Source organism: Zootoca vivipara, chromosome 15 (assembly GCF_963506605.1).
Source record: "Zootoca vivipara chromosome 15, rZooViv1.1, whole genome shotgun sequence".
Classification (NCBI taxonomy): domain Eukaryota; kingdom Metazoa; phylum Chordata; class Lepidosauria; order Squamata; family Lacertidae; genus Zootoca; species Zootoca vivipara.
In genome coordinates, this window is record NC_083290.1 from 1,614,883 (window position 1) to 1,638,853 (window position 23,971).

Here is a 23,971-nt window from a genome sequence, read left to right on the forward strand (position 1 = left end):
TTCTTTGTAGGGGTTTCGACTAGATGCCCCTTGCGCAGACAGGACGAGTTGCTTAGCACTGCACTGGATAAAACCCAGCTGGTTTAATATATTTAATATCCCAGTAGTGATGTATGGAAGTGAGAGCTGGACCATCAAGAAGGCTGATCGCCGAAGAATGGATGCTTTTGAATTATGGTGCTGGAGGAGACTCTTGAGAGTCCCATGGACTGCAAGAAGATCAAACCTCTCCATTCTGAAGGAAATCAGCCCTGAGTGCTCACTGGAAGGACAGATCGTGAAGCTGAGGCTCCAATACTTTGGCCACCTCATGGGAAGAGAAGACTCCCTGGAAAAGACCCTGATGTTGGGAAAGATTGAGGGCACTAGGAGAAGGGGACAACAGAGGATGAGACAGTTAGACAGTGTTCTCGAAGCTACCAACATGAGTCTGACCAAATTGTGGGAGGCAGTGGAAGACAGGAGTGCCTGGCGTGCTCTGGTCCATGGAGTCACGAAGAGTCAGACACAACTAAACAACAACAACAACAACATATATATATATATATATATATATATATATATATATATATATATATATATATATATATAAAATTTCTGGTGCTGTTATTGTTGAATTCCTGGAGATGTTTTATAGGAAGTGATGCATGACTTGAAATGAAATAAACAAATGCCCCACTACCACCCTGTGCCACGCAGGTTAGGTGCCGCCCCCTTGACTGAGCAGGGAGGACCTGGAAACCCAGTGCACAGGAATCAGGATCCGCCCTGAAAAGGAAGGCGAGTCTTGTAGGACGAGGTTAGTGACTGGGGAGACACACCAAACACATGCACACTCCGAGGCCAAGTCGACCCATGCCGTCCAGCCGTCCAACCTGGACATCCTTCCAGTTGGGTAAGCTGAGCTGCTGTTGATCCAGGATACGGCTCAAATCCAGCCTGGAGGGCCTCCCGCCCCCCCTCCCCCTGATTAGAGGTTAGTCAGGAACGCCGTGCTCACACCTGGCACACAACTGCCTCCATGCCACCTGCCTTAGTCGCTCTCTGGGCGATACAGGTACTTCATCATCAAGCTGTCCACTTCCTTCTTGCGCTGCTTCTCCTCCTTCTTGAGCTGCTTGTTGGACTTCCTGGCCTCGGGACCCTCCCTGGAAACGCCCTCCCCTTCGGAGCCCGGGCCTCCCCGCTTGGGGCCCTTCTTGACACTGGAGTTGCTGCGATAAGAGACGGTGGAGCCCGACGAGCCGCTAGAAGAGGATTCCGAGGACCCCGAGCGCGAGCGCTGCTTCTTCTTCTTCTTGGACTTCTTCTTGGACTTCTTGGAGCGCTTCTTGGAGCTCTTCCGCTGCCGCTCCGGGGAAGAGGACGAAGAGGAGGAGGAAGAGGAGTCGCTGGAGCTTCTCCTCCGGCTCCTGCCCTTTGTGCCATGAGGCCTGGAGCAATCCAAGGCCGAGGCTGACCTGCGCAGGCTGCTGGCTGGGTGCTCGGCCGAGCGCTCTGCCAGGACGGCACTCTTGGTGCTCCGCACACTCTTCCTGTCGTCGTCCCCATCCGAGTCAGGATCCAGGCTGGAACGCTTGAACTTGACAGGCTTGTAGCTCAGCACTTCGTTGATGGCCGCCTCCAGGTCCGGGTCCAGGTAGCTGCGGTGGCTGACGGGCCGGATGTCAGGATCCTCCGCCTGCAGCTCATCCGCGGCAGAGCTGCGGGGCCGTGGGGGCACAGAGAGGCTGCGGGAAAGGGAGTGCTGGCTGTAGAGGGAGAAGGAGTCGCTGGGGGCAATGCTGGCTGCGTCGTCCAGCTGGGAGTGGCCCATGGAGAGGCGGGAGCCCGGGCGGCTGTAGGAAGGGCTGAGGTCGTCCAGGCGGGAGGTGCTCCGCCGCAAGCTGCCTGGGCTGGAGAGAGCGAAGCTGAGGGATGACCTGGCGTCCTGCTCCCGGGAATCCAGGCCGCCCCAAGAGGCCCCGCCATGACTCATGGGAGCGGACATAACTGAGGTCTTGTCAAACTCCGCGGCTGAGATGGACCGGCGGTTCTCCAACCCCTTGTGGCAGAGCTGGCCGCTGGCTTCAGAGTAGGGCTGGGAGAGGACCGAGCCCCTCTCGTCCAGGTCGTCCACCGCTCTGGTGGGCTTCTTCCATGAGGCAAGGGAGCTGCTGTCGTCCAGGCCGCTGGCCCCCGAGTTGCGTTTGGCCTTGCGGAAGGAGCGGATGGGAGAGGCCGGGCGCTCGCTCAGGGTGGAGAAAAGGGTCTCCTCGTCCCCTTTGCCCCCGATGGAGTCCTTGAGGTTGCCCCGCTTCCTGTAGCTTAGGGAGCTCATGACGGAGGCGGGCCTCTCGTCAGCCTCCTTGCCCTCTTTAGCAACTGAGTTCAGGGCGGTTCTGACGGGGCAGGTGGAAGGGAGCAAGGGAGAGCACAGGAAGAGAGAGACAGTAAATTCAAGGGTTGGGGTGCGTGTGAGAGAATGAGAGAGAGAGAGAGAGAGAGAGAGAGAGAGAGAGAGAGAGAGAGAGAGAGAGAGAGAGGGGAGGAGGAGGAGGAGGAGGAGGAGGGGGAGGGGGAGGGGGAGAGTGGGAGAAGTTGAGTGAGCATGTGGGAGGGGGAAAGGGAGAGAAAGAAGATCCAGAAAGAACACAGCCCAACACTATGTCTGTGAAAGAATTAACTTCACAGGAAGCATCATGCAAATTAAGGCATTGTTCTACACCACTGCTTCCCCCCTCCCCCCCCCCCCCCCCGGAAAAAAGCCGCTATTGATTTCAATTAATTTTGTTGTCAACTACCTGAAAAACGCTGGCGGCACGTAACAATTGATTCCCAGCATTGGCAAAAAGGGGGCATTATCTTCCATAACAAAATGTTTTACATCCATGCCGAAGAATAAATTAAACCAATTAAGAGTGTGCCTCAGATCTTCCTCTGCTTGGCACATGGCACCATGTGTGGGTGGCTTTGGGGGAAGGAAGGGGGAGAGGAGGGGTGTGCGTTGGTGGGGAGGGCAGGGGGGCTGAATCCCCAAAGTGAGAAGTGGCTTTGACGCAAACACCCAACCCGATCCCCGCTCAGCAGGCGCTCGCTTGAGGAGTGCACTGGGATTGGGGTGGGCAAGGTCCACTAGCGCTGCTCCTGCCACCCTTTCTGCGCCCACTCAGCTGCCGGCATGGGGGGAGGTCAGGGAGGGGCTTCTCAACCCCCACCCCACCCCAGGGAGGGATCATCGTCTCCCCTGCCACTTCGGAGGAACACAAAAGGCCCTTGTAACACCCGCAGGCAGGCAGGCATGCAGGCAGGCAGGCAGGCACCCTCGGCTCAGCCCGCGCCATCAGCATCAGGCTGCCGAGGCTCAGTGCCGCTGGTTGCCATGGCAACAGGTGTCCTATAAATAGCCCTTCTGGTTCCTGGTCACTTCCAAAGACTCTGAACGAGGGGAGGGGAAGGGGAGGGAGAGGGCTGGTGACTGGCTGGCTGGGCTACTCCAGCAAGGCACCCTCTTCAGGAGCCAACAGGCAGGTAGCTGCTGGACCCCCTTCTGGTAGCCTGAGCGTGTGGAATGGAGGGGCAATAAGGAGGACAGGGTGGTGGGGGGGAAAGGGTTGCCTTCAGGTTGTGCTCTGGAGGATTCAGGAACTTGCAGAGGGAAGGGGGAAGGAGGATGGGCTCGTGGCCAAGGCTGCCCCGACCCTAATCACTACAGCTGTGCTCTGCCCTCCGCAGCAGCAAGACGCAGCACTACTTCTGAACCCCACAGGCGGGGAGAGTGCTCTTGTGCTGAGAGTCCTGGGGGACCCGCTCCCTTCTTTCCTGAAGGCCTTTTCCCATCTGGCTTGGGAGGCCCCTGACTGACTCCAGCTACAAAAACTGAGGCTGCTGAATGGACTCTTGCCTTGCTGTTGGGATTTTTTTTAAAAAAAAAAAACTTTATTTTAGATCTTCTTGTGATTTATGCAGAAATTGTTCCATACGGTTATGTATTTTTTTAATGTTTTATTTTGTTTTTACTACAGGTCCTTTTGGTATGTTGCAGCCATGTGTTTCCCCCCCATGTTGTAAGCTGCCGTGAGCATGGTTTGAACTGTGGAAAGGTGGCATGCCAATAAAACCTTGCTTGTGGGTTTCCCGTTGGGGCACCTGGTGGGTCCCTGTGAGAACAGAAGGCTGGAGAGAAGGGCTCTCATGTTCTCATGCCGCCAGCCCCACCCCACCCTTCCTGGCCTACTTGACATTCTCCCCAAGAGAGATGGGTGCAGAGGAAGGAAGGCACTGCGCCCCACGGGATGACGGTCACCCACTCCCAAGGAAAGTGGGGCTTGAGAATACCTGCAAGGAAAATATGTGCGTGTGTGTAGAGATTCAGGAGCTGCCTGGCCAAGCTCCAGGGGGCACAGAAGTGGCCCAGGGGAAGAGGATCCAATCCATCAGCCACAGCTAACTGCAGTTTGGGGTCCCAGCTCCTCACTCACACTCTGGACAGAGACAGAGACAGAGATTCTCTTCCTGGGAACCCACCTGCAAGAATCCTTTCCCAGAAGAAGGCACCGTATGCAAACAGAAAGTGGATGCTGGGAACTGCCCTCCCTCCAGGCCGCATTGCACCGACTTGATTCCAGTGGTGAGGAGGTGGGTAAGAGGAGGAGGAGGAAGAGGAATGGAGGCTGGGCAGGGGAGTCCTCCTGGGCCCCATAATGCTAACCTGCTGCTCTTCAGGCTGCCGTCCTCAGAGACCGTCTTGGAAGACCCCTTGTTCTTGGACAGCCATGACTTGACACCATCCACGCGGTCCTCGAGCTCAGAATCGACGTCCGAGTCGCCCTCACTGGAACAGGAGGAAAAGGGGCTGCGTCAGAACTGTCCTTCCCAGGGCAGGCGCCAGGAGCATATTCAACATGCACAAAAAAAGGTACTTATGAGGGCCAGCCAAGAAAGAGTTAATCGGCAGCCGAGGAGGAGGAGGGACCCACCTCCCAACCTCACCTTGATTACAACAGGTAGGCACATGCTGATGAACAGACTGGGGTTTAAAAATCCTTGGAACATCCTCCTGACCTTGGCCAAGGCCAGAGAGAAAGGTTAACTTCACTGTAGAAGCAGTAAATGCAGGGAATCGCAAGTGGGGAGAATTGCTCTTCTGCTCGAATCCTGCTTGTGGGCTTCTCCAAAGAGGCCCCTGGTAGGCCCCTGTGAGAACCGGATGCTGGACTAGAGGGGCCTGATCCAGCAGCCAGGCTCTCTTATGCTGAGGGGAGCTGGATGTGGCTGGATACAGGCTTCGCCTCCTGTGGTCTGCAGACACACACACAACGTTCAGCCCTCGGGTCAAGAAGGTTTTCAAAACAACTCAAAGGCCTACAGGGCCTTCTTCACCAGAGGTGAAGGCAGGAGAAGTGTGCAGGGTAGTCTTTCCCACTCTGGCGCCCCTCCAGATATTTCGGAGTCCAAATCATCCTTCTGATGCACCTTTGACTCTCTGGGGGAAGGAAGAACTGCCGTCTCCAGCAGCTTAAAGAAAGCTGCACCTGGAAAGCGCCCAACCTGGCCAAATGTCAGGGGCATGGGAGAGAGGGCTGCACCATTCTCCATCCCTAAAATGCCTTTTAAACAAGAACGTCGCATGCCGGCTGGCCTGGAGAGCTGGAGAGAGACAGAGAAGTCTGTGCTATGCTCAGATCCATTACCCTACCCTGCGGAGCAGGAGATAGCCGACAGCCTCTTGAGCCTCTCTGTGGGTAACTGCTGAGCTGCCTTCAAGGGTCCTCAAACGTCAGCTCCAACTTATTTTTGTATGCCACGATGTCATTCCCGATTCTCACAATATGCCCCTGCCTTTGAGGATCTGCTTAGAGCAGTGCACCTAGGGGACCCATGATGGTGCTCAGGCAGGCAGCAAGCACCGCTCTTCCTACCCACTGGCTTAGTGCTCAGGGTCTGCCACTTTCACCACCACACCTTGGCTTTCATTCCCAGTCAGGGGACTCTTTCTCTGACAGCCAATGTGGTATAGCTGTTACTGAGTGTCAGACTCCAACACTTAATACTGGGAGTCTGGGGTTTGAATCCCCCACACTGGTGTGACCTTGGGCCAGTCACTGCCTCTCTTGGCCCAACCTACCTCACAGGGCTGTTGTGGGACTTATATGAGTGGGGAGAGAACTATGTACACCACCACGAGCTCTTTGGAGGAAAACATGGGATATAAACACAGTAAAATAAGCCAACCTGCCCACCCTGGACAGCCTCAGGCTACCTGACAGCGGCACCCCTTTCTCCCCCCCCCTCAGTCAAATCCCCCCCACTCTTCTTCCACAAGGCCTCTCTCACCCCACTGCAGCCTCCAAGCACAATGAAGTTAAAAGGGTCTATTTCTATCTGGCTTCTCCTTTCTCCATTCCTGGAGACGGTAGTTTGTTGAGGAGGCTAAGAAATTTCTGTTTGCATTCTCAAGGAGCACACTCACACACCCTGTGGGATCCCTACAGGGCCAGAGATTCCCAGCAGAAAAATTAGCCATGTTTGCACCAAACTCCCATGTCTTTGGAGGAAAAGAAACCGTATCAGATGAGACGGTATAAATAAGCCACCCCAACCCCCCACACCTTGCTCGTTCATAGCATAGCGATATTTCCCACAGGGGAGGCTCAGAACGGGACTGTGCAGGGAAAATTGAGAATGTTGTAGAGGGGACGAAAGGGAAGAATCTACAAAACGGTGAGAAAAAGAGACCCCTCAAGGCGAGGTACATCTGAGAGGGCAGGCCCATTAAACCTTCAAATCCCCCAAGAGGTGGCTAACGAAAAGAGTCAAAGGCTTGTTCCTCTGCCAATACAATGAGTTCAGCTCATTAAAAGAAAAGGGGGGGACGGACCTCAAAGCACCTTTCCTGTCCATCCACCCTAGCCCAGACTCCTGGCATCAATCTCCACCCCCACCCCCTGCCCATTGCCAGTTGAATTACGGGCCTGAAAAGATAATAAATGGTAGAGACAGCAGCCAGATGTTAAGGAGAGAGTGGAAAGGGGGGGTATTGCAGAGCTGCTGGGGGCAGGAATGGGGAGCAAGGCTTCCTTTCTTACAGCCCTCGACCTCCTCCTCTGCGAGAGCATCAGATTAAGGCAATAGCGGGGAAGAGCTACACTCCTCTGTCCCCTGGTAAACTGGGAGTTTAGCGGGCCAGCACGGCAGCTACTCAGCTGGGCAAAGATTTATGGCCGCAAGCAAGCTGAAAGATGCCCCCACCACCACCACCACAGGGTAGCGAGGCCTGATTTATATGTGCACGTAAACACAGCCCCCATCCGGCTTAAAGTCTCTAAATTTATAGGCAGCGTCCATAAGTGTATTGATTGCCTCGAGCACGAAAAGCACAGTTGTGTGTGGTTGTTGTTTTTGGGGGGGGGGCAGGAACTATTCCTACACGTTTAGAGCCCGTCCCCATATAAATCTCTCCTCTAATACAGGGGCTGTTTACCGCTTTCATTAGGATTACGGCAATAACAAGTGCGTTTACGAGCAGATCGGGGTGTTATTTCTCATTCCCACCTCGCTGGGCTCAATAACTCTTTGCCTGGTTTTTCAGGGAGCTAAGTGGAACGACCATGGGGGAACACCCCCGCCCCTCCCACTACCCCCCCCCCACAGGAAACTTTGCAGGAACAGCCTCTACATCTCCCCCTCTTAATGGGTATCTAATGTGAACTTTAAAATGAACGCTATTCTTCATTTCCTCCGTCCGGGAGTGAAGAGCGAGGCAATGTGCAAGCATCTCTCCTGAATCCGAATCTCCCTTGTTAAATTCAAAGCAACGAGGTCCCCTTGATTAACCCAACATCTCCCTCTCTGGAAATAAATGCCAGGAGACAGGGTGTTTGGGGGTTTGTTTTGTTTGCTTGGGAGAAAGAAAGGAAAAAAAACCCACAAAGAAATCTAAGGAGCCCCATAAACAAACTCAGGGGGGCAGCTGAGATTTTAAATTGTTGGAATTAAACCTCCCGTCAAAGGCAATTTATGTCCAGGCAGGCGTTCCATTAGTTAACTGGGATCCAAATCACCGGGGAACGAACAAATGCAGACTGAACTGTGGGGGACATTAATTGTGTGTGACAACAAGGCTCTAGCGGCCCTCTATCACTGCTACACAAGATTACATTTATCATTAGCCCGTATAGATCCTGCCACAGCCACAGCCAAGCCCATCTTCCGCTCGGGGAAGAAAGAGGCTCTGCCATCACAGCCATTGCAGCAGGAGAGCCAGGATCCTGGCCTCAGAGGGCAGTCTCCGTGGAGGAGAATTTTGTCCAGGTTGTTGGAATTTTGGGCTGCTCTCTGTCCTATGATGAGCAGTTATTCCAGGTATCAAAAACTCTGGATGCTCAAAAGCATCTTCCCGGTGGACATCTCTGCCCCCTGCCCACACTTTCCAAGCACCTAGAGTGAGGCGGTAAAGCACTAATTCAAAAAGAAGGCTGAAGAAGCCCACCCACCCATTTAGCACACGATTCTCCGCAAGGCTGCGCTTCCTTACAGTGCCAGCACCAATCTCGTACCTCCACAGTTGGAGGCAGCCACACAGTTGCTGGAAACCCCAGGAGGGGAGAGGGCTCTTGTGCTTGGATCCTGCTTGAGGGTTTGCCATGGGGTCACTGTGAGAACAGGATGTCAGACCAGCAGGCTCTCATCCATCCACTATGTAGCCTCACCCCGATGGAACCACCCAACGTGGGGGTCACAGCCAATGCCCTTCTCTGCAATCGGTCTGCCTGCAAAGACTTTGCAGTGCCCACAACACAACAATTTTGAAGTGTTTGCTCAAAACCGTTGTGTGTGTAAAGCCAGTAGAGCTGGTGTGCTGGATCCTCAACGCACCCACTGCCCACGGGGGGGGCGGGCGTGCGTTTGGACAGGTGTGCCCACTGGGAGAATCACCAGAATTGACCATAACAACAGGTGACCCAACGAAAGAACTGGGAGGGAGAACTGAAGGAAAGAACTGGAGGAGGACTGTATCTCTGCGGCACAGAGCTTCTGGCTTTGCCTGCTGAAGGTCCCTTGCGCCACTGGCATCTCCACGTAGGGCTGGGAGAAAGAAGACTTGCTGCATGAAACCCTGGAGGGCTGTGCCAGTCAGTGTAGACAATACTGAGCTCGATGGAACTGGCTATAACAAAATTATGACGGCTTCCTTTGCTCCTGTTTAAATCAACCCTTTTTTCAGAATGAGGGCTGCCAGAAGCAGTGTGTCCTGCTCTGCCGCCTTGTGTGTTCCACAAGCACTCATGGGATTTCAGGCAAGATATTTCCCCAAATGGCCACAATCTCACCCCGAATCAGCACCAATGAGAGCACTGCTTCTCTGGGTGATCAACCTGGGAGCTTCTGCTGCCCTGAGGACTAGAATCTTACTTTATCTCTTGGGGGGGGCAGATGTAGCCCGGCTCTGGGTAGAAGGCAGGAAATAAACAAAAAATTAAAAAAACTAATAAATAGACAACACTCTCTCCCTCCAGGATCAGAAACCAAGCAAGGCTCGACCCAGCAACCCCTTCTTCACACACAAATCCCTCCCCCCCCCCATCCTATGATTAGTTTCCCATTTGGGACACAGCAAACACAGTTAGAGCATACCAGGCCATTGCGCACGCAAGGAAGGGGGCATGCAACTACATTGTGGGGGGTGGGGGAGGCCCTGTGGCCCCCCCACCTCCCCTCCATGGCATGCTTGAGGTTAGGAGTAACAAAGAGGTTACTAGAAACCAAGGGAGAGAAACTCATCCTCACAGCTTATTCCTGCGCTTCTGGAACTTTGTCACCATGTCCTGCAAACTGGAGAACGGGGGGAGGGAGGGAGGGAGGGGGGAATGGGAGAGGGAGAAAACAGGCAAAATAAACACCACAGGAAGGCGGGACAAGGACGAGGGAGAAGGGAAGGTGGGCAACCAGAAACGAGAAGCGTAGCTGGGGAGACAAGAGCGTGACAGGGGGACTCGCTCATAGAATCGTAGAGTTGAAAGGGACCTGAGGGACATCCAGGCCAACCCCCTGCAATGCAGGAATCCCAGCTAAAGACTTCCTGACATGCAACCTCTGTTTGAAAGCCTCCAACGAAGCAGAGTCCATCCCCTTTTGAGGTAGATCATTCCACTGTAAAATAGCTCTTACCATCAGAAAGTTCTTCCTGATGTTTAGTCGGAATCTCATTTCTTGTCATTTGAACCCATTGGTTTGGGTCCTCCCCTTGGGAGCAGCAGAAAAACAATCTTGCTCCATCTTCCATGTGGCAGACCCTTAGATATTTGAAGATGGCCACCATACCTCCTCTCACTCCCCTCTTCTGCAGGCTAAACATGCCCGTCTCTTTCAACTGCTCTCTGCAATAGTCTTTGATGGGAACTGCAAGGGCGCAATGAGCAGGGCTGAAGATACCTGGCTGTAGCCAATGCCAGCCCTCCTGAAGAGCAGGCCCACGGAAAACAATTTATATTGACTCAATAACATTATATGGGTTGCATCCAACTCAGTGTAGACCCAGTGAAATTAATGGGCATGGCTAACTTGGGCCCATTGATTTCAAGGGGTCTACTCTTGAGTTGGATGCTACCCATATAATGCTATTGAGTCAATTACACACTAAATAAAATAGCTGTTATTGTTTCCCCCAATAACAACTATTTTTGTGTGTGTGTGTGTGTAATTACATTATCAAAATCTGTTGAGGATTTAATCATCATCATCTGATTTTGTTACTCGCTTTACCTTGCCCAGGGCAACCCAAAGTGACTTACAGCCCAAAGTAACTTGCTAATCCCAGGTCGCTTAAAAGGTGTTCGGAAGATGGGTTTATTCCACAACCATCGGTGATCATCACTCCACGGAGCCTCTGTGTCCATGGGCAGTCTACCTCTGGCTGTCCCACGTCCTGCTTGGGAGCTTTGCAGAGGCAATTGCCTGGCCACCTCTTTGTAAAGAGGACACCATGCTAGGAGGAAGGCCTTGGGCCCATGGTGGAGAACATGGTGCCCCCCTCCCCCCCCCCCGGCCTGAAATGGCAGGAGCTGCATGACGCCTGCAGGTTCCCCACCCTGGCAAGAGGGTTTTGCTTAATGGTCTTATGCGAGGCGAGGGCTACGCAGCGATGCCTAGAAGGAGAGCTCATGCGGCTGCTCCGCCCCCCCCCATCGCCTACCTGTTGATGAGTTCCTCGTTGTCGTCACTCTCCATCTCGTCCTCGATGGCAGCCTGCAGGTCACCGATCCGCTTGAAGGCCAGCTTCAGGTCTGACTGCAAGCTCTGGTTCGCAGCTTCTAAGCTCTCCAGATCCATCTCCTGGGAAAGGAGGAGAGAAGAGAGAATGGCTCTGGGAGGGTAACAGGGACCTTGCGGATCCCGCTGTGCCGCTCTCCCCCACACTCGCAAGTGGTCCATGTTGCTGCTGCTGCTGCTGCTGCTGGCAACCCAGCTCTCTGGTCTGGACAAGTAGTAGCGGGGGGAGGCAAACCTCTTGCCCATCACTAGCAAGTGTTCCTGCAGGGGTGTCCCAGCAGGGTGGGGCTCCGTCAGTTTGCATGGAGCAATGGTGAAGCCAAGGGTCTTGCCCTAACCAAGTGTGCACCCAAGAACAGGGGGTGGAGGAAGAAACCAGTTAGATCTCTGCAATATTTCTCCGAGAATGTAAGAACAGCCTGTTGGATCAAGCCCATGGCCCATCTAGTCCAGTCTCCTGTTCTCACAGCGGCCAACCAGATGCCTATTGGGAACCCTGCAAGCAGATTCAAAGGCAAGAGCAACTCTCCCCTCCTGCTGTTTCCAGCAACTGGTATTCAGAAACATTGCTGCCTCCCACTGTGGAGGCAGGGCAGAGACATAATGGCTAGGAGCCATCAATAGCCCTCTCCCCCTCCATTAATGTGTCCAATCCCCTCTTGAAGCCACTCAAGTTGGTGGCCATCACTGCCTCCTGAGGAAGGGAGCTCCACAGTTTAACCATGCGCTGGGTGAAGGAGGTCCTTTCTATCTCAAGGATTTCTGACTCCCAACCATTTAACAACAACGGCATGTTTCTCCTTCCCACTCCTAAATTAGCCTGCCAAAATGAAGAAAGCCAGGAAAGGCTGGAAGGAGGTGGAGGAACCAGGAGAGGCTTCTCTTTTAGATGGAACGCCTGCGAGTTCATTTCTGGTTCTCAAAACACTGCTGGAAATTCTTAACCCTGCAATTAACTTGGACATAAATTTGCACTTGCGTAGACGTCTTAGCCCAGTTGGGGGGACGGTGGAAGGGCTCGGCTCCATCCCAGACCCTCCAGTTTGCACCTGGCTCTGCCCCACCTCCCCCACAACTACTTTGCATTCGGCTCTGGTTGGTGGGCTCTGCCAGGGGTGCTAGCTAGAATAAAAAATACACAGAGCAGGGAGGGAAGGAGAGGGAGGGCGGTGAAAAACCTGCCTTTGAGAGAATGGGTGGAACAGGAAGAGGGTTCATGGTGAGCCTTGAGAAGCCAAGAGGGTCTAATGAATGGAGGGGGCTGCACCAGGTGTAGAGCAGCCGAGGGTCCACTTCTGTTTAGGGAGGATATTGACAAGCTGGAAGGTGTGCAGAGGAGGGTGGCCAAGATGATGAAGCGCCTGGAAAGCAAGCCTTATGGGGAGGTGGGTCTGTTTAGCCTGGGGAAGACTGAGAGGTGATGGGATAGCCATCTTCAAATATCTAAAGGTCCGTCACATGGAAGATGGAGCAAGCTTGTTTTCTGCTGCTCCAGAGAGAAGGACCCGAACCAACGGATTCAAATGACAAGAAAGGAGATCCGACTTAACATTAGGAAGAACTTTCTGACAGTGAGACCTGTTTCCTAGCGCAACGGACTCCCTTGGAAGGTAGCAGACTCTCCTTCATGGGATGGTTTTAAGGAGAAGCCAGATGGTCACCTGCCAGGGATCCTTTAGCTGTGATTCCTGCATTGCAGGGGGTTGGATTAGATGCCCCCTTAGGGTACCTTCCACCCCTACTACTCCGCAACTCTGTTCCAGCAATGAAATGGGCAAGGCGGGCGTCCAAAAAAAGCCACACACACGCTTCCCCCTCCCTACCAGTTCGTGCTTCTTGCGGCTGGCCTCTGCCTCCTTCTTTGCCAGCTCAGCCATCTCCTCCTTGGTGTCCCGCAGCTGGCGCTGCAACCGCTTGTTCTGCTCCTTCTCCCTGTTCTCAGCCGCTGTGCGCTGGTCGCGCTCCTCCGTCAGCTTCTCCATGTTCTCCTTCAGGCGGGTGGCCAAGCTCTGGGGAGGGCGGGCAAGGGGAGAAAGAGGGATTTAGAAAGAGGTCTTTTATTCCAGGTTAGGCTACTGGGGACATTTAGCCCAGTGTTGTCTACGCTGACTGACAGCAGCTCTTTGGGTCCCAGGGGGAGAAGAGGAGCCTGGCTGCAGCTAGATCAGGCCAAAGAGGGACCGTCTAGTCCAGCATCCTCTTCTCCCAATGGCCAAACAGATGCCCGCAATGGGAAGCCCACAAGGCAGACCTGAGCACAGCAGCAGCGCTATCTCCCCAGAGACTGGTATTCAGAGGCATTAATGCCACCTGATGACACTGGAGGCAGAACACAGCCCTGCTGGCCAGCAGCCAGTGATAACCTTATTCCCATCTGTGGATTTGTCTAATCCTTTATAAGAACATCAGAATAGACCTGTTGGATCAGGCCAATGGGGGGTCCATATAGTCCAGAACTCTGCTCTCACAGTGGCCAGCCAGATGCCCCAATGGGAAGGAATTAATGCCCCCAACAGCGGAGGAAGAAACCAGTAGCCAATTTTAGGGAGAGATAAGACTACTCCCTTTACAAGAGTCCTGCTGGATCAGGCCAATGGGGGGGGGGCAATCTACTCCAGCCTCTTGGCCAACCAGATGCTCCAGTGAGGAGCCCCCAAGCAAGATCCAAGCACAAGAGCACTCTACCTGTGATTCACAGAAACTGGTATTCAGAGGCAGTGGAGGTAGGATATAGTCCTTCATGCAGCGCATGGTTGAACTATGGAACCTGCTCCCACAGGAGGCAGTGATGGCCACCAGCTTGGATGGCCTGGGAAATGGACAGATTCATGGAGGAGAGAGAGGGCTATCGATGGCTACTAGCCACAATGGCTAAGCTCTGCCTCCACCCTTGGAGGCTATGATGCTCCTGAATACCAGTTGCTGGAAGCCACTGGAGGGAAGAGAGCTCTTGTGCTTGTGCTCTGCTTGTGGGTTTCCCATAACAGGCACCTGCATTGCCACTGAGAAAAGAGAAAGCTGGACTAGATGGGTCCCCTTTGGCCTGATCCAGCAGATTCTCCTTATGTTCTTACAGTTCGCTGGAGGCTGGCATCAGGATAGCACCAAAACAAGTCGAAACGAGGCACCTCCCTGACCTCTCCACCCTTGAGAAGGGGTGAAGGTACCCCCCCCCCACCGTCTCCCTGCTCCATGGCAGGTGAAGATGAGGCAGCAGCGACGTGCAAGGGCTGGTGCATCAATATTCATCTGCTGCACATAATGGCAGCAGACAGCGGCAATTACCGGGGCCGGAGCTCAGGAATAAGCGTTGCCCAATCGCTCCCCGCCGAGCACTAATGGAACAAACGAACCCGGCACTATGAATTTACATGAGGGGGGGTGGGAGGAAGAACTGGCTCGAGGGGGAGGGAGAGAGTGGAGGAAAGAGCGGGGGGGGGCGGCTGAGGAGTTGCGCCAGAGAGAGAGAGAGAGAGAGAGAGAGAGAGAGAGAAACTTTTTTCCCCAGGCGTGGGTAGAATAATCAGGGGGGCTTTGGTGAATTGGAAAAATAGATTTAACTTTGTGTGAAGTAATTACAGCATGTAATGTAGGGAGAAAAATAGATTCCATCCTTTCAAGGCAGCCGAGTGCCGTCCCCTGCATATTTATGGGGCTGGGGTGGGGAGGGGGTGTGGAGAGGGGAGGAAGAGAAGGGGGAAGCGAATAATGGCACAGAAATATTAAGAGGGAACTCTAAAGCTTCTCAGCTCCCTCGGAGGAAAAAGGAGCTGCGGCGGTAGAATATCAAGCAGGGCACTTAGCAGGTGCAAGCAGAAGCCGAGAGACAGAGACCGGCCTCCCCAAGGTGGCATTTGTAGGGCCAAGGACGTGGGGGGCAGGAGCAGGAGATTTACTTGCCGGCTGAGGCCAGGGCTATGGGGGAAGAGGACAGCAGGAGGCTGCTTATTTGTAATTCACAGACCAAACACATCTCTCTCTTTCGCTCTCTCTGCTCTCCGGGGCTCTTGCAGCCCACAGATGCTTTGAATTTTGCACCTCCCACCATTCTTTCTGCTGCCCTTTTGTCTCGCGCAGGTTCCCACCCACCCCAGCCAATCTGCTTCCCTGAAAATGGCTCCCTCCCACCTCAAGGCATTAGAATGCTTGTGCACATGCTGTGACATCACAGCATCTGAGCCAATAGGGGGAGGGGGGGACAAGTTTTTCACTCATCAAAGACCGAGGAGGAAGAGGCGTGAGTTAGGGGGGCAGGCATTTCTCACATGGGAACCAGAAGGCGGTACACACATGTACCCACCACGGCAGCTGCGGAGAGTTCTGTGCCTGTAGAAATCAATGCTTTCCTTTTAAAATACTCCGCTGGGGAAAGAGCAGGGCTCTACTTTCTTGCATTTTAAAAAGAGGAGACGTGGCAATTTGCATGCTGGGTGCATCCCCCTCTCCACAAGCAGTTGCAGGAGATGTATGTCTTGTTCTTGGTGGTTTTGCACTTTAGCCCAAACAACGTAGCACAAAGCACCACTTCCTAACTTGAGGAATGAGCACAGCTCTGGATTGGGGGTGGGGGGGGGGAGAGAGAGGGAAGGAATTGAGCACGGCATCCAGAAAGGACAATGGTGACTGGAGACTCTCTAAAGACTAAAGACTCCCTTGGAATCTATCTGATGTGATAGTTAAAAGTTCTCCATGGACTTTTAAGCACTTCTTCCCACTTACAGGGGCAGCTCCGAACCCAAGACTCTGTTCTGTTCCAGATAATCTGACTCCAAGAGAGCAGCCCACTCAGCTTTGCCCCAGCGCCATCTGAGGGAATGAGAGCCCAGCAAGAAGCAAACCTCTTGGAGCCAGGTCTGAGCTGCCCTGGGGAGATATTTTGCCTCCTAGGGTCTGCTAGCCCAGACCCCGCTCGCCTACGACCAACTCCACCGCACTAAGCAAACCCCTGCTGCTAAGGATGCTCCTCCGCATGCCTCCCGGCTCCAGAAAACCCTCGGCCTGGCTCCAGATTCCTCACCTCGAGGCGCTTCACTTGCGTCCTCTCGAACTCCAGCCGCGTCTCCAGCTCGCGGATCTTGGCCTCCTGCCTGCTGACCAGGGACTTGTCTACCATGGACTGCTCAACAAACTCCAGCTGGCTCTGGAGGCCTTGTAGCTGGAAAGGAAGAAGGAAGGGGCTGTCACTCAGGGAAGCACAGCCTTGCGTGGGCTGAAGAGGAAGAGGGGCAGCTGACTCCCCCCCCAAAAAAAACCCACCCCTCCCTCCAGTGCCTACCTTCTCCTGGAGCTCCTGCTTCTCTTTGTGGGCTTCCTCCAGCTGCGACTGAAGGTCATTGATCTGGGCCAGGTCCCGGGAGGCCTGGAGAGAACAGAGGATTTAGAAGCCAGTGCTGGCCAAGCTGAGTCCCAGAGATTTCCACCACCACCACCACCACCACCACCCTGACATTCTGCTAAGAGTCTCCTGCCAGCTCCCCTGAAGAATTTAACTTATCATCTCTAGCTAATGATTATTTTAGCTGTGTAATAATATGTTTTATTCTGTTTTGTGCATTTTGCAATGCCTTTGGCTAGACAAAACCAACAAACAATACAATTGAAACAGGACAGTCCCTACCCTCAGGCTTACAATCTTAAAACAAAAACAAAAAACCACAATATGCAAAGTAAAAGGGACAGGGAGGGAAGAGGGAAATCAAAACTCAGTCGCCAATTTCTAAACAGTTGTTCCTATAATGACCACCTATAATTTGTTCCTATAGTGTTTAGCAACCACGACTGCTGTTTGCAGGAGTTACAATCAAACTCCTATGAATCTCTCTGAGGTGATGGCTAGGGGAGGGGGTTTCTGTGTGGGGTGGGCAGAGAGGATGCAGTGAAAGCATCTGCAAAACTGGGGCAGTGGTAGTGGTGGGGGAGGGGCTCACCTGAGCGACAGCCGCCTTGTGCTTCTTCATGAGCTCGTTCATGTCCTCCTGATCCTCTTCCAGGCGGCTCTGCACCTCGTTCTTCTCCCGCTGCAAACGGCTCAGCTGCTCTTCCAGCTGGAGGGCGGGGAGGAGAGGTTAAGGAGCGAAGGGTGAGCTGGTGCCTAAGGATTCCTAAGGTTTCATCCCCTGCTAGAAGGATCCCGCAAACTAGAGCTGGGAACTCTCTTAACTCAAAGGCTGGCAAGTGATGGCAGGTGCACACACCTCTCTCTGCTCTCATTCGCTGGGGAGGCGGCACCACGGTCTCTTGCAGACCAGCTTTGGAGGAGATGACACTGAAGGCAGAGGGTCACATCCTGAGAGCAATGAAGTCGGGTTGGAAGGGGCCCTTGCTCAGTTCAATCCAAAAGGCAGCTTCGCCTCCCCAGGGGCCAAGCTCTGAAAACTGGGTCTGCAAGGTGGACGGGGAACCCAGCTGTGCTTGGCATCGATTGGCTAGTGCCCGTGCCATCCCCAAGAAACCACACCCAAACCTGAAGGCAGTTTTTGTACTTCTGAGCATCCTAGTTGGGTGGGGGAAAGGTAGAATAGGGAACATGATTTGAAGAAATGAAGGCGTCAATGATCAGAGGCCACTGATGTGCCAGACCGCATAGCACAAAGGATGATTTAAATTAGTGGGAAGTGATGGTGGTTCGGGGTGCTTACCGCTCCCTTGGCCTTGGAGAGGTCATCTATCTGCAGGTGCAGGTCCTCGATCTCCACCTCCATGGACTTGCGAGCCTTGACAGCAGCCGCACACGTGAACTCTGACTCCTCCAACTGCAGCAAGAGCCCCCATAGCCCAAGGGGGTAGCGACAATTAGGACGACAGCCACTCCCTCCCAAACCTCGCCTGTCAGCCTTCCACCCCAATCTCTCTGCTCTGCGGCTTGGGCCCAGGCTACCTGAAAGAGTGTCTCTTCCTCTAGGAGCCTGCCTGGGTGCTAAGATCCTCAGGGGAGCACCTTCTTTCGGTCCCACGAACAAGAGAGACATGGCTGGTGGTGACACAAGAGACAAGGAGCCTTTCCTGTGGCTGCTCCCCTATTGCGGAATTCCCTCCTTGCTAACCTTCTGCTGGCAGGCTAAGACCTTCCTTTTTAGGCAGGCCTTTGAAAACTAAGGCGCAGATGAGGCTGGCCACTGAGCTCCCGTCAGGGCAAAGTGTATTTTGACTGCTGGTCCTAAGCATTTCCTGATGTACCCTAATTATTGTTTTTAACTACTGTAGCTTGTTTCTATTACTTTGTATTTTATAACTGATGCTTCTAAATGTTGTAAGCTGCCTTGTATCCCAACTTAGGAGAAAAGGGTATCAATGCACTTAGTAATAAAACAGTGTTATTATTCCCCTGGGGTGTCCAGGCCTGGTTCTGCCTCCTGAGGTGGTGGTGTTTTGAGGTCTTGCCAGGCACTAAAAACCAAAAGCCTGCCTTGCAGGGACCCTGCAAAAACCAAGCGTGGCCTATGGCCAGATGTTCAGAAAACTTGTAGGAGTTTTATTTTGTTTTAGTCAATTATACTGTGGTTTCAGCTTTCCATATGTTTTAAATTACAGCTGGAATTTTTTGGGGGGTGATAATTATTTTATCTGTTTTTGTGAACCGCATCTAGTTTATTCCTAAAGCAGTATATAAATTTTATGAAATAAATAATAAACAAGAGCCGGCCTGAGTGGAGAATGATGAAAACCTCTGCAGGGCCAACAGTTGCACAGGGCTGTTGGGTCCATCCAGATCAGTATTGTCTACTGAGTCTACTGTCTATTGTCTACCCTCCCAATGGTTTCATTCATTTCTCTACCTGCTCCCCCCACGCCACCCCCATTCCCAGCCCCCTCTCCCAGCACCTGGTTCTTCAGCTGCGCAATCTCCCGCTTGCTGGGCGCGTTGTTCTTCAGGTGGTCAAGCATGACCTGAGCGTCGGCCAGGAGGGCCTTGGTACGCTTCAGATCCTTGCGCAGCCGCTTCTCCGTCTCAAAGTCCCGCTGGCTGACCTGGAGGGTTGTGGGAAGGAAGAGGAGAGATGTAAGGGGGAAAGATGAGAGGTGGTCGTCCTACAGCAGCCCTCGCCCACCCTCTCTTCCCCTGCTGCTGCTGCTGCCACCATCCATACCTGGTCGCTGACAGCCGACAGTTTCCCTTCCAGGTCCCTCTTCTCCCGCAGAACCTTCTGCTTCTCCTCATACTCCTCCTCCAGCTGCATCTCCATCTGCTTCAGCTGTGGGGTACACAAAGCAAGCAGAGGGGTCCTGAGGGGGTCTTCCTTGGTGGACCTGGGGAGGCTGCTGCTGGCAGCCTGGGGATCATTTCCAGCTCCGTGTAGCTCTCCAAGGGAGGAATAGGGGGCCTTCCTAATGACTCCCAGCAGCCTTAACAAACTACAGCTCCCAGAATTCTTTGGGGGAAGCCAGGATGGTTTAAAGTGGTATCATGGCACTTTATAGCACAGACGTGACTTCTATTCCCCTTGGAAGCTTAAAAAAGCACAGCAAGGTGGAAACAAGTCCTGCTTCCATGTCCTCGGGGAACAGAATGTCACATGAACACAAAAGTTCAAAACATTTCAGAATTTGTAATTCCTTGGTGTATGAATGGAGGGATGGAAAGACAATGGGCAGCATTATGAGGGGAGGCCCCCTCACAGCCAAGGGGGAGGGCCCCTGAGTGACCCTGGGCCCCAGCCATGTGGGAAGCAGACCACCCCCTGGAGAGGAGGCCTAACAATTTCCTCAGCTGCATCCCCTGCACACAGGGCCTTGACTAAGAGCTGCTTGCCTGCAGCAGGCTCTCAAGAGGAGCGAGCTCAGAAAAATGTTCATTTAGATAATTGCAGGTTCGTGCCGGCCAGGGCTGTGTCACTCGGCTAATGGGATCAACGTAGGCAGAGAGGAAATCACGCTGTGGGGGAAGAGTGACTGATCACACTAGTCAGGGCAGGAAGGGTTTGGCTGGACAGAGAGACCAAAGGCAGGAGGACCGGATGGGCAAAAAACTATCAATCAAAGCTGCACAGAGGCCTGAGTCCTTCTCAGCCATCATTAGCACTTTGTATCTAAAAGGGGGGGGGGAAGGAAGTAGGAGACCCCAGCCCTCTTGGGTTGCAATCTCTCTGAAAGCGTGGACCTCTCCTCCCAGATGTTTCAGGGGGTGAAATAAATGCACTCTGCCTGTGGTCCAAGGCACTCTCTGCAAACTATTCGTACTTTGCGTGTTCCAGGACAGAACCGTGGCATGGAAAACCAGCTCCACAGCACGGCCCGGATTCAAATTTTGCTTCAGCTTATTCAGCAGCCTCCTAGTACTTTTATTATTATTTATTAAGTTTATTAGTCACTTGTTACTCTCCGAGCCGCTGACATTTAAAAGCATGAACATATTATACCATAGTGAAAAAGAAAGAAATGGATCATATAAAAACACTGTGGGTGGCATGCAACAGCTAATGGCCATTAGGTTAATTAGGTGCATTCATTTCCATGTATCTACTCTGAGTAGAACTTAGCTGGTTACAACCCTACAATTGGAAAGAAGAGACTCTTTATCTCCAACCACAGCAGCAAGTGCTCAGATAAGAGGCAGCTGATCAGGTGGGTGTGGTATAGACCAGTGTTTCCCAACCAGTGTGCCTCCAGATGTTTTGGGACTACAACTCCCATCATCCCTAGCTAGCAAGACCAGTGGTCAGGAATGATGAGAGTTGTAGTCCCAAAACATCTGGAGGCACACTGGTTGGGAAACACTGGTATAGACAACAAGACCTTGTTACCCCCACAACAACTACTAAGACTAGAATCATCTCAGTCCACCAAAGACCAGGGGGGAAAGATCAATCTTTACCTGACACCAAAACAGTGTTTGCTGCTAAGTTGCTCTGTGTGTGTGTGTTTAAAATCAATCAATCTATCAATCAATCAGTAAAATGACTGACAGCGGCTCTCCGGGATTTCAGGAGGAAAGGGTTTCAGTTGAGGGGCTCCCTGGCTCACAGCTTGGTTTTTCCAAACCAAGGTCTCTCTCTCTGTCTCTCAACTCCAGAGCCAGGCAGAGAGGCTTTGCTAAATGAATTGAAAACTCAGCCGTGCTGATGACCTGAAGGCAAAATCCATACCTAGCTTCTTGAAAAGGGTAGAATCAGAGCTGGTGGTGGTGGTGAGAAGGGACCTCTTGAACGAGGGCGTTCCCCAAAAGACCTTAATGGCCCCTCAGCTTCAGGAAAACCGCCATAACACACTCAGATGGAATAATTCTGCAAACATCCTCGTTTTCTGCTTCCCTCAGGAGCTGAATGCTTCCCGGTATTGACTTGTCCTCCAAGTGTGAAATTTCATGATTTATTAATTTTCAGAGAGAAAGAGAGAGAGATGCACCTTGACTCTCAGCCAGGAAGCCCCCAATTGAAATGCTTCCTCCAGGGCAAAGCATGTTCCCAAGCTCTGCCTCCCTTCACCCTTCTCTGCAGCCAAGGAGAATTACACTGACCAGAGTGTTCTTAAGGATCGCTGAGATGGTTTATATATGTGCAAAATGCAGTACTATATACATGCAAAGTGCTGCAATTATGTTCTAATGTTTTCCATCTGTGTGTGCCTTGTTCTAAGGCGAAGGAGGGCGGGGGTGTTAAACAGCTGCCTGGTATGTAGCAGGAAGGCAGAACCAGGAAACGGTTGGGAGGGGGAAAGGCCTTGCGCCACAGTCACCCTGGAGCTTGGGCTCCTGCCCTGCTAATTGGGAACAGAGGCCGATCCCCTGCAGCTCCCAGGAAGCAGCATATTTCATTTCAAGGCCTTGCTGTGATGAGGAAGAAGCAGGGCCCAGCAGACACCCAGAAGGGGCTTCACATGGCAGCAAGTGCCCCCGTTACTTATAGGGGTGTGTAAGGGAAGTCTCACGGAGAAGCCTCACCAACCCAGGGGCTCGTATCCAGTGCTACTCCTACCCACCGAAAACAATGGTCGGTGGCTAATTTGGGTCTATTGGTTTTGAGGGGCCTTGTCAGATTAAAACTGAGTTGGTAACTCCGTTACTGAATGTGTGAATAGACGAGGTGGTAATAACCGAATTCCAACCCAATACAAGTCTGACACTTGGCCAGTGTGTGTCTTGAATCTCTTTTATCTCTTGCTTTTGGCAGACACTTGTCTGCAGCATTTTTTATGCCTGGATCACCAAGGCATCAAGGAAGTGCTTTAGAGTGCCCTATTTCAACTTCTAAGACCTTGGACGCATCCTACTTCATTGCTGGCAAGCCCGAAATCCTTTCTCCTTTACTTTAATCTGATTGTTCCTGCTGTAACCAAGTGCTATGAATATGCTTTTGATGTGTGGGTGACATTAAACTTTCTAGGGAAGGGGTGGGTGGAGGGTCTATGGCTGCCGTTGGTGGGGAGTGATGTTTTTGAGTTCTGAATACAGTATGACTTTACTCTCTCTTTCTTTCTCTCTCACTCTCTCTCTCTCTATATATGAGAGAACTGTATTGGGATACAAGCCAGGGTTCTCTGGCTCCTAAAGGGCTTGTGAAACCACCCACAGCCTTTCTCACCTTCTTCTGGCAGGACTGCCTGATCTCCTCCACCTCCTCATCACGGCTCTCCACTTCCTTGGAGTGCGTCTGCCGCAGCCTCTCCATCTCCATCTCCAACCGGAGTTTGGCCTGAAGGGTAGGGGGAGAAGGAACCAATGAGACGCCCAAAGGACCTATTTGCCGGGAAACCCAACTCTGTCCCTCCCTGTGCTGGGAACTGCAGGAGGGCAGGATGCTGTTGTGCTCAAGCTGGCAGAATGCTGGCTTGATGCAACAGAGCTCATTTAGAGGTTCGTAAGAAATATAAATCAGATTTTAAATAATGTACCTCATAAGGGCTGCAGCTAACTACTTTTTATCTTGGAGCAGGCCCATTGAAATTAATACCTTAAGTTAGTCATGTCTATTAATTTCAATGGGTTTACTCTGAATAGTATTAAGGTGGGCTACAACCATAAGAACAGCCTGCTTATGGCCCATCTCATCCAGCCTCCTGTTCTCACAGGGGCCAGCCAGCTGCCCCAGTGGGAACCTCACAAGCGGGACATGAGCGCGACAGAAACTCTCCCAAACTGCAATTCCCAGCAACTCAGAGGAACCCCAGGTTTCTCTTAAAGCAAGGGTTCCTAACCTGCGGCTGGAGCACAGCATCCATTATCTCTCTGGTCACTGAGCCATGCCACTTCACACACAGCCCAGCACACACCAGGGACTAGCACCCTGAACAGACCAGGAGCCAAGTCCTTTGGGTCCAGAGGTCAAAGGCAGAACCATGCGGCCAGCTCAGCAACAAAGGCTCAAGAACTTGCAAACCCTTTGTGGCCTCCCTGCCAGATCTCAAACAGATTTCCAAGTTCAGTCTCCTGCTGTTAGAAGTCGAAGTATTTGGAGGAAAGGGGGATATATAAGTATAATAAATAGAAATAATAGTGAAAACAGGACTGCTGGGAAAACTCAGCCAGTAGAGCATGAGACTTTTAATCTCAGGGTCAGGGGTTCGAGCCCCATGTTAGCCCAAAAATTGCTGCCATTCAGGGGGATGGACTAGATGATCCTTGTGATCCTTTCCAACTCTACAATTCTATGCTTCAGTTTGGGGGGACATGACCCAAGCCCACTGCCCATGCAGTAAGCAGGGGAGGCAGAGACCATTCAACACATCTCAACTTGGCCCTGCTGGAAAGCTAATTGCCAGCCTTTGCCTTTGTCATTTTCAGTCATCA

The 23,971-nt window shown here is 52.6% G+C and overlaps 1 protein-coding gene across 11 annotated transcripts in view; it reads right to left on the minus strand.

Moving 5' to 3' along the window:
* Positions 1 to 23,971, minus strand: part of MYO18A (myosin XVIIIA) — a 149,584-nt gene that overhangs the window by 7,068 nt on the left and 118,545 nt on the right. For 6 of the 11 annotated variants that reach the window (XM_035139736.2, XM_060268633.1, XM_060268629.1 and 3 more), the window contains 12 exons: positions 22,767 to 22,877; positions 19,338 to 19,442; positions 19,072 to 19,218; positions 17,889 to 18,002; positions 17,178 to 17,294; positions 16,526 to 16,609; positions 16,268 to 16,405; positions 13,074 to 13,259; positions 11,174 to 11,313; positions 9,769 to 9,813; positions 4,691 to 4,813; positions 1,033 to 2,381 (listed from right to left, as the gene is read on the minus strand). In XM_035139736.2, the coding sequence (XP_034995627.1) occupies positions 1,034 to 2,381; positions 4,691 to 4,813; positions 9,769 to 9,813; positions 11,174 to 11,313; positions 13,074 to 13,259; positions 16,268 to 16,405; positions 16,526 to 16,609; positions 17,178 to 17,294; positions 17,889 to 18,002; positions 19,072 to 19,218; positions 19,338 to 19,442; positions 22,767 to 22,877 (2,658 nt within the window). In that variant the 3' untranslated portion in view covers position 1,033. The remainder of the gene's footprint in view (positions 1 to 1,032; positions 2,382 to 4,690; positions 4,814 to 9,768; positions 9,814 to 11,173; positions 11,314 to 13,073; positions 13,260 to 16,267; positions 16,406 to 16,525; positions 16,610 to 17,177; positions 17,295 to 17,888; positions 18,003 to 19,071; positions 19,219 to 19,337; positions 19,443 to 22,766; positions 22,878 to 23,971) is intronic. The other 5 variants (XM_035139744.2, XM_060268634.1, XM_035139745.2 and 2 more) reach the window with 3 other exon arrangements.